General features: G+C 33.3%; 1 protein-coding gene across 2 annotated transcripts in view; it reads left to right on the top strand.

The window, feature by feature from the left end:
- The window catches only part of LOC134716071 (solute carrier family 23 member 2-like), a 31,309-nt gene extending 20,007 nt beyond the window's left edge, over nucleotides 1-11,302 (top strand). For both annotated transcript variants that reach the window (XM_063578809.1, XM_063578811.1), the window contains 9 exons: nucleotides 418-512; nucleotides 1,580-1,662; nucleotides 2,113-2,294; nucleotides 2,960-3,080; nucleotides 4,018-4,174; nucleotides 5,252-5,505; nucleotides 6,456-6,729; nucleotides 9,582-9,677; nucleotides 10,851-11,302. In XM_063578809.1, the coding sequence (XP_063434879.1) occupies nucleotides 418-512; nucleotides 1,580-1,662; nucleotides 2,113-2,294; nucleotides 2,960-3,080; nucleotides 4,018-4,174; nucleotides 5,252-5,505; nucleotides 6,456-6,729; nucleotides 9,582-9,677; nucleotides 10,851-11,143 (1,555 nt within the window). In that variant the 3' untranslated portion in view covers nucleotides 11,144-11,302. The remainder of the gene's footprint in view (nucleotides 1-417; nucleotides 513-1,579; nucleotides 1,663-2,112; nucleotides 2,295-2,959; nucleotides 3,081-4,017; nucleotides 4,175-5,251; nucleotides 5,506-6,455; nucleotides 6,730-9,581; nucleotides 9,678-10,850) is intronic.
- The last annotated feature ends 432 nt before the right edge of the window (nucleotides 11,303-11,734 follow it).

Here is an 11,734-nt window from a genome sequence, read left to right on the forward strand (position 1 = left end):
AAGCGTTATCAGGACCAAAGCCGTGAGGCAGTAAAATGAAGGTCGTATCACCCAACAGCCTAGGATACAGCCCTCGGACGTTAATCGGCATGACACTCCCCATAATAGACAATGGTTTTGGAGGCATGTTAACGCGGGTACGCCAACTACTACGTCTCTCTGTACGGCATGGATTGGTTTCTGTCATCTTAGTAGTATGTCGTTGACCATCTAGCAATAAACCCTCATCGAAGATAGCGGGTAAAGGAGAGCTGACCCAGCACGTCCGTTCAGCTGTAAGGACTGAGACGTGACTGTGGTGCACAATGCTCTACTTCTAGTACTTTTGATTTAGCGGAAGGTCATTCAATCTATAAAGCATGATAAATGCAGTATATCCAATTACATGTTACGACATCATATTGTTTCCTTTTGTAGATTAGGAATAATACAAGGAGGATCGCATGTTTTTATTGCTCCAATTGTTGCCATGATGTCTTTAGAGAAATGGAAATGTCCAACAAGTCTTGAAAGTAAGCAATCTAATTAAAATATTGATCTCTGATTATGTAGTATAACGTAATCAGAGATCAATATTTTAATTAGATTGGAAAGTAAGAATTGTAAATAAAGAATTATAGTGTTGTTATACGATATGCCAACAGAAAATGTCATTGCAAAAAAAAAGCGAGTGGAACATCTTCATTCTAGAGGTGGAATTTTATTAATTTCACATTTTAAACTTGGTATTTATAATATATTTACTAACACCTAATTAAGGGTGTGTCATAATTTTTGTACCACTTCCTAAGTCAAAGGTCAAGGTCAAGCATTTTGTTTTCAGTTAACAACCCCATGTCCTATGCCATAATGGTAAAGATCGTGTCCGCTCTATAACTTGAGAACCGTTTTGATTTCCAAGTTTATACTTGACATGTATATTAACCAACACAAGAGGGTGTGCCATGATTTATGTACAACTTCCTAGGTCAAAGGTCAAGGTACAAAAAACTTTATTTTCAGATGACAACCCCATGTCCTATGGTTAAGATACAAAATGTGTAACCAAAATTATTCACAGCGGGGCCCACATAGATGGCTCCCATCTCAATGATGTCTATCACAAAAGCATAATTTAAAGTCAAAAAGAGCTTCGGACGGAAGATACTAAGAGAACATTCAACAAGTAACAAGTCGAAGAAAAACTATCAACGCACTGACAAGAAATAAAACACGGCGAAAAGACGATTAAATTCATAAGGCATTACATAGAAAACTAAAGACTGAGCAATATCAACCCACAAAAATTGTTAGGAGAGTAATCAGTTCTGCTTCACATGTGGCAGCCGCACTCGTTGTTTAGCCAAAACAGTAATTAATAGTTGCATAAAACACTTTTTTATTTATCATATATGGTGTGAGTGGAAAAGGAAACCAATATGTTAACCTAATGACACCCTAGCACTATTAGGGAGGTACATTTTAAATACGCTACTACGTATACATGTACTGTGCAATTATGTTAAAATATGAACCAAAAAAATAATGCCATTATAATCAATGTATAGAATTACAAAACACGGTTTATATGTTATTTCAGTTCCATCAGCAAATGGAACAAATATTACGACTTTTATGAACCAAGATCAGAAAGATGAGATATGGCAGAGCAGACTCAGAGAGGTTAGTATTGATAGCGATAAAAATAATCGTTATTTTTTATTATTTTTTACAAATCAGATATATCCGTGAACTTGACAATTGAATTGAAATATTTGATCAACTCAAAAGTCGAACCTTTAATGAAAAAATGACTTCATATTCCTAATAAATTATTATTTTCTGATGTGATCTGTCTTCTTTGACTTTACAACGGTTCGACATTTCGACTACCTTACTTATCTAATAAATAAATGAATACATATTATTTTCATCTTCGATGTATCATCCCATATAGCTATTACAGGTCCTAATGTACGATCTTTCTATCAATCAAATAAAAGTATGAGAACTTTAGACTGTTATTTTGTTTGCATTTTTAAAACACCCATTAGAAATGTGATAAGTGTGGCACATTCGAAACCTCGTTTCAAAATATTTCAAAAATAATCCAAGGTGCATGTTATTTTTCAGATTCAGGGAAATTTGATGCTTGCATCACTGATCCAAGTCATTCTGGGAATTACTGGCATTATGGGTCTTCTACTGAAATACATTGGACCTCTAACAATAGCTCCAACTATATCATTAATAGGACTTTCACTCACTGCTGTCGCGGCAGACTTCAACAGAACACACTGGGGAATAGCAATGTTGTAAGTTGAATCTTTATCTGAATTGTATTTGATATATAAACTCTTCATTGATAAGGGTCATTTCTGTAGTCTTTAATTTGTTAGGTCATGTTTCTCTATTATTTATTCCATTATTCTCTTTTCTGTATATTTTTGGTCCTCGTTGTTCTCTAGTCTTTATTGTGTGGCCCATTTTTCTCTATTCTTTATACTGTTTCTCATTATTCTCTAATCTGCAAACCTCTATACACATTTTCAATAATACCAACTACTACAGCAAAAAAAGTCAACAATCTTATTAAAATATAGGTATCTGATTTCGTTATACTCATATGGCCATCTTAGATCGTCGATGAAAGTACGAAAGATCGTTATTCTAATTAAATTGAAACAGTTAACAGACGAACGGTAGTTCTTACGTTGTTCGGATTTCCAAGAATCCGAAAGTTTTAATGATATATTCTTCTAACAAAACTATAGGGAATAATTTGAAATATTCAAGTTATTCACTTCTGTTTTTTTCCATGTTTGGTACAGAAATATGATCAGAACTATATCTTGTTAAACATCAATTCATACAACTTATTTTATGATGAATATTATTTAGTGTTGTATCAAATAGAAAAATCCTAACAATATTTCCATCTTTTAGAACTCGTTTTTTAAGCACACATTTATTATTACAGAACGTTGGTTTTAATTGGATTTTTCACTTTGATTATTGGACGTGTCCGAGTTCCTTGTCTTGGCTTTAGTTTGAAGAAGAAATGTTACGTGTTCAGATATCCAGTGTTTCAACTGATGCCAGTAAGTTTTTTGTTTTTTTAGCCTACATAGATATATAATTCTTTCCCAAGGCAATTAATGGGTTTATTTATTGTTTTTTTGGTGTTTAACGCCACTTTCAGCACTATAGACTTTATCGTCTCGAGGTCAATGGTTGAGAAAGCCGGATCGCCTATTATTGAAAATTATAGCATTACACATATTTTAGTAGCAACACATTTTATGTAACACATATACATACTAGCAATAATAAAGGTTATGTATTGATATTGAAGGATTTTTATCGAAAATATATATTTTTATACTTAATATATGAATAAATGTGATATGATTGCCAACGAAATAACTCTCCACCAGAGACCAAAATGACACAGTTCTAGTAATATCAACTATAGCAAACCTTACTAATATATACATTACACATGGGGTATGCTTCAATGAAACAGCAAACGTTACGAAATACTTAACCAAAAATAAACCGATATATAAAAGTGTGTGTGTACTAGTATATTTTAAGGGCGCAATTGATATAAATCTTTTTTTTTATATATTTCTTTGCTACATTAGTAGGTGTCATTCTGTGCAGTACTAACTTATAAAAGCGCACAAAAGTTGAAACTTGATCAATTGACCTAATTCAATTCTAAACACATATTTGTTGAAAAAAAATGATTTAAAGGGATTGACATAATTGAACTGTTATAAAAAAAAAGTATTATAGTTAATGAAAAAACCATAAAACGTATAAGAGTTTTACTGGTCGTATAAAATAAACATCCTGGCAAGGCCAAACAAATAATATATATGTTTCCATTAATTAAAAAAATGTATGGAGTAAGTAGTTGAACAATTGCAGTTTTACACGGTTGAGCAGTTTGAAAGATTGGCTCTTTGGTGATTCTTACATATTTCTGCTATCTATGAAACATTTTATAATAACTCTTATCCAATCAAACAGGTACTGCTTAGTGTTGGTATATGCTGGATTCTGTCCTATATTTTGACGGTAACGGATACTTTAACAAATGACCCTAAAGCACCGGCATATAAAGCGAGAACAGATTCACGACTTGATGTTGTAGCAGACATTGGCTGGTTCTCCTTTCCATTACCTTGTAAGTATATATATATAAAACCAAGTGTTTAGAAGTCAGGACTTGATTTTGTATCAGACATTGATTGGTTCTCCTTTCCATTACCTTGTAAGTATAGATATATTAAACCAAGTGTTTAGAAGTCACGACTTGAGTTTATATTATACATTGATTGGTTCTCCTTTCCATTACCTTGTAAGTATAGATATATTAAACCAAGTGTTTAGAAGTCACGACTTGATTTTGTATCAGACATTGATTGGTTCTCCTTTCCATTACCTTGTAAGTATAGATATATTAAACCAAGTGTTTAGAAGTCACGACTTGAGTTTATATTATACATTGATTGGTTCTCCTTTCCATTACCTTGTAAGTATAGATATATTAAACCAAGTGTTTAGAAGTCACGACTTGATTTTGTATCAGACATTGATTGGTTCTCCTTTCCATTACCTTGTAAGTATAGATATATTAAACCAAGTGTTTAGAAGTCACGACTTGATTTTGTATCAGACATTGATTGGTTCTCCTTTCCATTACCTTGTAAGTATAGATATATTAAACCAAGTGTTTAAAAGTCACGACTTGAGTTTATATTATACATTGATTGGTTCTCCTTTCGATACCCATGTTATAAGTATAGATATATAAAACCAAGTGTTAAGAAGACTTTTAGCAGGATCTCAATTCATTCCCCCTCAGCATCGATAACAAATATGTACACCCAAATTTACTAACTGACCTAGCCGCTTCATTCGGACTGGACCATTTTGTGCTTCCACATGTTTATTTTATTCTTCATTGTAATTGCCTCTTGATAAGCCTGCCCCATATGTAGCAAATCTTCTGTATATTTCTATTCAAGGTGATACACGCCCGGAGGTCGGCTTGGTGTATGTCTATTTCCTGACGAAGTCCATTTGAGAGCTTAGATTAAATGTTTGTGTTGGACGTTATAATTTAGTTCTTAAATATCTTCCAAAACGTTAAAATGCAAGATGTTGTAATGTATCCTTTCGATTCATCTAGCTGCCAGTCAAAATATTTAATTCTAGAAAAAATAATGACATTTTTTTTTTTTTTTTTTTTTTATCTCAGTCAGTTTTGGCATTCCAACTGTGTCGGCTGCAGGATTTGTAGGGATGTTAGGCGCTACTTTATCGTCTGTCATAGAATCCATTGGTGATTATTTCGCCGCAGCACGCATATCTAATGCATCTCCACCACCACCACATGCAATTAACCGAGGCATAGCTGCGGAAGGTTTCTCCAGTATTATATCGGGTATGGTTGGTGCTGGACATGCAACTACATCATACAGTGGAAATATTGGAGCAATTGGAATCACTAAGGTATTTTCCAATAAAACAGATAAGATTATTTATTTTATTAGTGAACTTTCATTGAGAGCAGTTTACTTAAAATTTTAGAAAAAAGTTTAAAAAAAAATAATTAACAAAAATTAAACAGAAAAAAAGCAGCAAAGTGACTTAGAAGAACCTGGATAAAAAAAACACTGTTGTCATTAACCATTCGATCCACAGTTCCAATCTGGATCAAACCAAAGTATATATGTGATGAAATGTTCCTATTGTTCTCCAAATATGAAAAGACTTTAGTGGCATATCCAGAAAATTTTATAAGGGAGAGACCTACTGACTGCCTGAGAAGTGGCACGTTCAAGTCATGCCTTAGTGATTTCCTTTATATAAACAACAGTTTTTCCCACTAAATCCACCTCTTGAATTCTAAAAAAGACTAGTTGATACGGAGTCAGAATTATATGTCCAATTTAGGGTAACAGCTAGATCACCTTGCGGACTGATACCACCTATAAATGTGACTCTGCGTCGTTCTAATGTACACATCAGTGAATAAATAGTTATAAGATATACTGATACCACCTATAAATGTGACTCTGCGTCGTTCTAATGTACACATCAGTGAATAAATAGTTATAAGATATAGGTCATTACAATATTTTCATCCTGGAACAAATAAATAGAAAATGTTATAGATTTCATACGTCCGAAGGGCTTTTTTGAATTTACCTTCATCAGAAACGCGCAATGCCAAATACTTGAAGAACCAAAAATATGAAAGAGCTATACGACCTAAAAATATGCATGTAAAATTTGCTATCTGACATTTAAAAACAGTTAAAAACTATTTGTATCAAAAGCTAAACATTCCTTAAAATCAGCTGCAATGTCATTATTTAACGCTAGGGTGAACATAAGTTAGTGAAGGCGATACTTTACTTGAAAGTTATAAAAGTAGGTATATTCATCCCGTGTTTCAGGTAGCAAGTAGACGGGTGTTCCAGGTTGCAGGTTTAATACTTCTCATTGGTGGGATTATCGGTAAATTTGGTGCAGTGTTAACACTCATCCCAGATCCAATAATTGGCGGGACATTAACCATCGTCTTTGGTATGGTGGCAGCTGTTGGAATTTCAGTTCTGCAGTTTATAGATTTTTCATCTACTAGAAATCTAACAATTCTTGCTATATCTATGATTCTTGGATTAATGATTCCTCAATGGTTGAGTCAAAATACAGATGCCATTGATACCGGTAAGTATTTTGATCGTCGTGTTCTCATTGGCTTATCACTGGAAATTCCGGTATATACATTTGCCTGTACGTCAGATCCTTATAAATTCATAAACTGAAAATAATTACATCCATCAGCCAACGTTTTCTCTCATTAATGAAAAAAGTCTTACAAAATGAACTTCTCTTGGAATTTGTCCATAGTACATTGTGGCATTACGGTTATCTCTCTTAAATTTAAACCATGATATATAAAAATTCACAATTACTAAACATAATTAGTTCTGTATCTGTAACTGTATGAGTACGTTGAAGAAGCCAATATTGGCTTTTACTCAACGGGAGAGAGAGATACCTATTGACAGTGTTTGAGAGTTGCCTTGAAGCTTTCAACTGTATCAGCGCATACGATGTCTTTCAGTTGGTTCAAATGTAGTATGCTCTTGACAATAAAGATAGTTCTTATATGGATCAATAATGTAAGGAATAGTGTCTAGTGCATTCGTATTGTTTTTCACTGTATTGGTCACCATATTGGCACATACGAAATTGTCAAATGTTTTAGGTTTTATTTTTCTCTTGGGTTTACATTTAACAAGAAAATCGTCGGGATTAATAGTTGGGACCAAACCCTCAACCACTTTGTACAGAAATACCAGCCGTTGACTTGTTCTTCTCGACTGTAGGTTGTCTAGTTCTAACTCGGCTATCATTTAAATGAATGACCCCTCTTCTCTACATCTGTAGTCGCCTGTAATAAATCTTGCTGTTCTGTGTTGTATTCCTTCCAATTGATTTATAGCATGTTGTGTATATTGTTGATCGTACTAATGATATATATATATATATATATGCTGTCTTTTTGCAATCTTTTGGACAGAATCGTAGATTTCTTCTAAGAAAGCTTTTTTGGCTACATTTGAGATGTGCGTAGTCCGTTTTAGTTCTTCAGATATTTGCCAGACTCTGTATGGATTGTGTTTGGCTTGTTGTAGTACATGTCCGTCTAGTCTGTACATGTTCTGGCTTTTGTTCTTGATGCTAAGAATATAGCCCTTCTTTGCATTAAAGCTAATGCCCCAGTTTTTTTGCCCATATCTCTAGATTTTTTAGGTCTTGCTGTAGGAGTATGTGGTCATGTTGGTTATTTATGTTCCTATACAGAAGGCAGTCATCTGCACAAAGTCTGACTGATGATTTAACTGCATCTGGTAGGTCGTTAATGTGGCAGAGAAATAGAAGTAGTCCTAGTACGGTACCTTGAGGTACACCGGAGTAAACTGAAGCTTCTTCTGATTCCTCTCCATCAACAATAGCATTCATTTCCTTTGGGTTAGTAACATTTCTAACCATTTGTTTAGTGGTCCTTTAATACCGTATTTATTCAGTATGTTCAGCAGTTTGTTATGTGACACGCTGTCAAATGCTTTGGAGAAGTCCAGGATAGCTACATCAATTTGTTTTCCTGCGTCAAAGGGTTTCATGAAGTCATGTAGTGTGACAAGCAGTAGTGTTTCAAAGGAATAACCTGATCTGAAACCATGGTTTATTGATGCAAGTACTCTGTGCTTCTCTGGATGTTTTAGTATATGCCTTCGGATAATATGTCTCAGTAGCCTGCATAGTACAAATGTTAACGATACTGCTCTTTAGTTTTCTGGTGTATGTTTATCTCCCTTTTTGAAGACACTTGATATAATTGCGTTTAGCTAGTCTCTTGGCAGTGTACAAGTGTTGATGGATTTTGGAATATTAATGTAAGTTTAGGTGCTAGTTGTTCAGAGCATTCTTTTAATATTCGCTTTGGTATGCCATCAGGCTCTGATGCCCTGAATGTATTCAACTTTTTAAGCAGCTTTCAACTCTCTCTGGTCTTAGTTATAAAAGCGATATTGTGATTTTTATATGCTTCGATGTTTTTGGCAGAGTTTTATCTTTATCTCTTTTGAATACTAAGCTGGATTTTTAATCAGTAGTTATGCTTGTACAGTATTCCTGGAGCGGAAGAAGATGTTTTAATAAGTGACGGGGGTGGAAGTCAGCACTATGTCCAGTCGGTGTTTACATCTTTTTGGTGTTTCAGTTTTAATATATAATTTTATAGCAATATGTTTCGGTAGTTATGCTAGTGACAATGAAACATGCATGATAGAAAATGGAATATAAACATAATATATCATTTTTTACTCTATTTCAAATTCTAATTCTTATTGACAATAAGTCTGTGACACGCATTCCCTATGTGTGTAGCTGAACACAAAGATGTACCTTTGCTTATCTGCCTCTAGTTCAAATAACTATACATAATTATTTGGACTGATCTGCCTCCTAAGGGTTTGATTTCATATTCCCATTATATTTGATTCACTATCTTCTATATATCATTTCAGCTTTTCCAAAAACGTTTTTTCTTCAAATCGCACTATCTACAAGATCTTGCGAATTTCTCTGTTCCTATTGAAGGTCTCGATACATTTTTCTTTGAAAATATTATCAGCAAAGACGAACTACCCTATACGTTTTCAGATTTTGTTTGTTACCTCTGTTCATTTGCGTATTATTAGAGTGATCATTCTATACATCTACATAATTTGTGGATATCTCTGTCAATATGTTTATAACAAAAGAGTGAAAATTCAAAATTAGTCTACAGATTTTGTGGATATCTGTGTAGATAATATTGTCAAAGACTGGTCATTCTGAATTTTTTTTTTCATACTGTGTTAGTACCTCTACTGACTCTTAATAAACTATTATCAAAAAACGGAACACATAATACACGTATTTGTAGGCATTTCCCCCGTTTCTCTGTCAGAAATCAATCTTTATAAATATTATTATGAAAAACTGACGACTTCAATTTTCTTTTACAGGATCTGAAGATTTAGATCAAGTTTTAAAAGTGTTACTTGGTACAGCCATGTTTGTTGGGGGAGTACTTGGCTTTATACTTGATAATTTGGTTCCAGGTAGGTAACATGATCTGGTCATGATAGTCATGATTTCTATATAATAAAACTGCTCAAAAATGGTGATATTAAACTACTTTTAGAACTGGTCATGAATCATAATGTTGAAAATGCAGTGTTAAATTTTGGTTTCTAGAGTGATTAAAGCATCTTTTGATAATCTCCCAAGTTGATAAGACAACTCGCATACATTGTTGACCCGTTTAGAAACTTTTGTGTCCTTAACTTTAGTTCCAGTCGGCTAATAAAATAATATACGTCAATGATACGAACAACGAGGAACAACGTGATATCCTAAATGACACAAGAACACCTGTTATCCTGAAATTAATTCACACGACAGAAATTGCACTCAGAAGCTGATTGTTGACCTGAATGAATGTATCATATTATAAGCCTGGTACATTTTATGGTCATTTACACTACTGAATCGATGCCACTGCTGATGGACGTTTCGTCCCCGAGGGTATCTCCAGCCCAGTAGTCAGCACTTCGGTGTTGACATGAATATCAATTATATGGTTATTTTTATAAATTTACTGTTAGCGTTAGCAAAAGTATAAGTTATTCGATACACTAAGGATGTTCTTATCCCAGGCATATATAACGCGTCTGGCGTACTAAATTATAATCCTGGTACCTTTGATAACTATATATAACCTTAGCCGCATTTAGCACAAGTTTCTTGGGTCATCAATGCTCTTCAACTTTGTACTGGTTGGGTTTTTTCTATTTTGATCTGAGCGCTACTAATGAGTCTTATGTAGACAAAATGCGCATCTAGCGTATTAAATTATAATTTTGGTAATTTTGATAACTATTGGATGGATACAGCAACATATATTAAACAAACTATTAAAACAATGAGACATGAAAAAATCTCGTGAGGTTCTTATATAGGAAGGAGTACTCAAAAACAAATGTAGCATTATATCCTTTTCACATAGTAATTTCGAATAATATGTTTTAACAGAATATGAATTCAAATAATCCATGAAATAACACTGTTTTTGAAAAAATAAATAATAACATATTGACGGCTACTCGTTCATTGCTCGTTATCAAGTCTTTAATTTGAACATGCATTTAAAATTTTCAGTAATGTTTATATTAATCAGAATACAGCCAAACAAATCATATATTGGTTAATTTGTAAAATAATTTTAATTATAGGCACATTAGAAGAGCGTGGAATTCTTAAATGGCGGGAGAGTTTATACACTAAATCAGGAGGAGCAATGAAACCTGTTATGTACGAATATCCTTACGTTACAAAATATATTAAGAAAATTACCTGTTGTTCATATTTCCCGTTATCCCCAACATTTAACAAAGAATTAAACTGTTCATGCTGTTCAAAAGAAAATGAAACACCTGAACCAAGCAAAAGTCAGGAATATCATCTCGCTGTTGGCAATGGAGGTATGCAGGATGAACAATTTGATCACGGGGACACCAAGTTTTAATCATATCAAGTATTCATAATACAAATGCCTCAGTGAAAACTAATGAATCTATTTTTCGTGTAAAAATGATTGTAAATATAATTGTTCCAGATGACTGACTGAACAAAATGTAACTATTGTGTATATCTATATTATGTATAAAACACATTTTGCAAGATTCTTCGTTGATTTTGTATTTTAAAAAAAAGTACCCCTCTCGGCCAAGTGATGTAAAAAAAAAAAAAAAATAAGCCATAAAACAAGCCAAAAACATCCAACACAAAAACACTAAAAATACTTCTTTTTAGAATATTTATTCATTCCTGGGTTCTTGTGCATCCCGTCATTGTGTTATTGTGCTATGGTAGATTTTTGCATTCTTGTCCTTCGTTTTTGCTTGAGCGCTTTGTCTTTTTAGTTTTTTGTTGACATATTTGTTTTTTTTGTTGATTAAGATTATAATACAATGTTCACTGCTGTACCCCTTTTTTTGACAATTTGGCCTTTAATGTCACTTGTTTGTTCACACATCGTTGTCAATACAATGGTATTTTATGCGAATTTTATACAAGTGAAAGATTTAGCTTGCTATAAACACCGGATTGAATCTCT

The sequence above is a fragment of the Mytilus trossulus genome, chromosome 4 (genome assembly GCF_036588685.1).
Source record: "Mytilus trossulus isolate FHL-02 chromosome 4, PNRI_Mtr1.1.1.hap1, whole genome shotgun sequence".
Lineage (NCBI taxonomy): Eukaryota > Metazoa > Mollusca > Bivalvia > Mytilida > Mytilidae > Mytilus > Mytilus trossulus.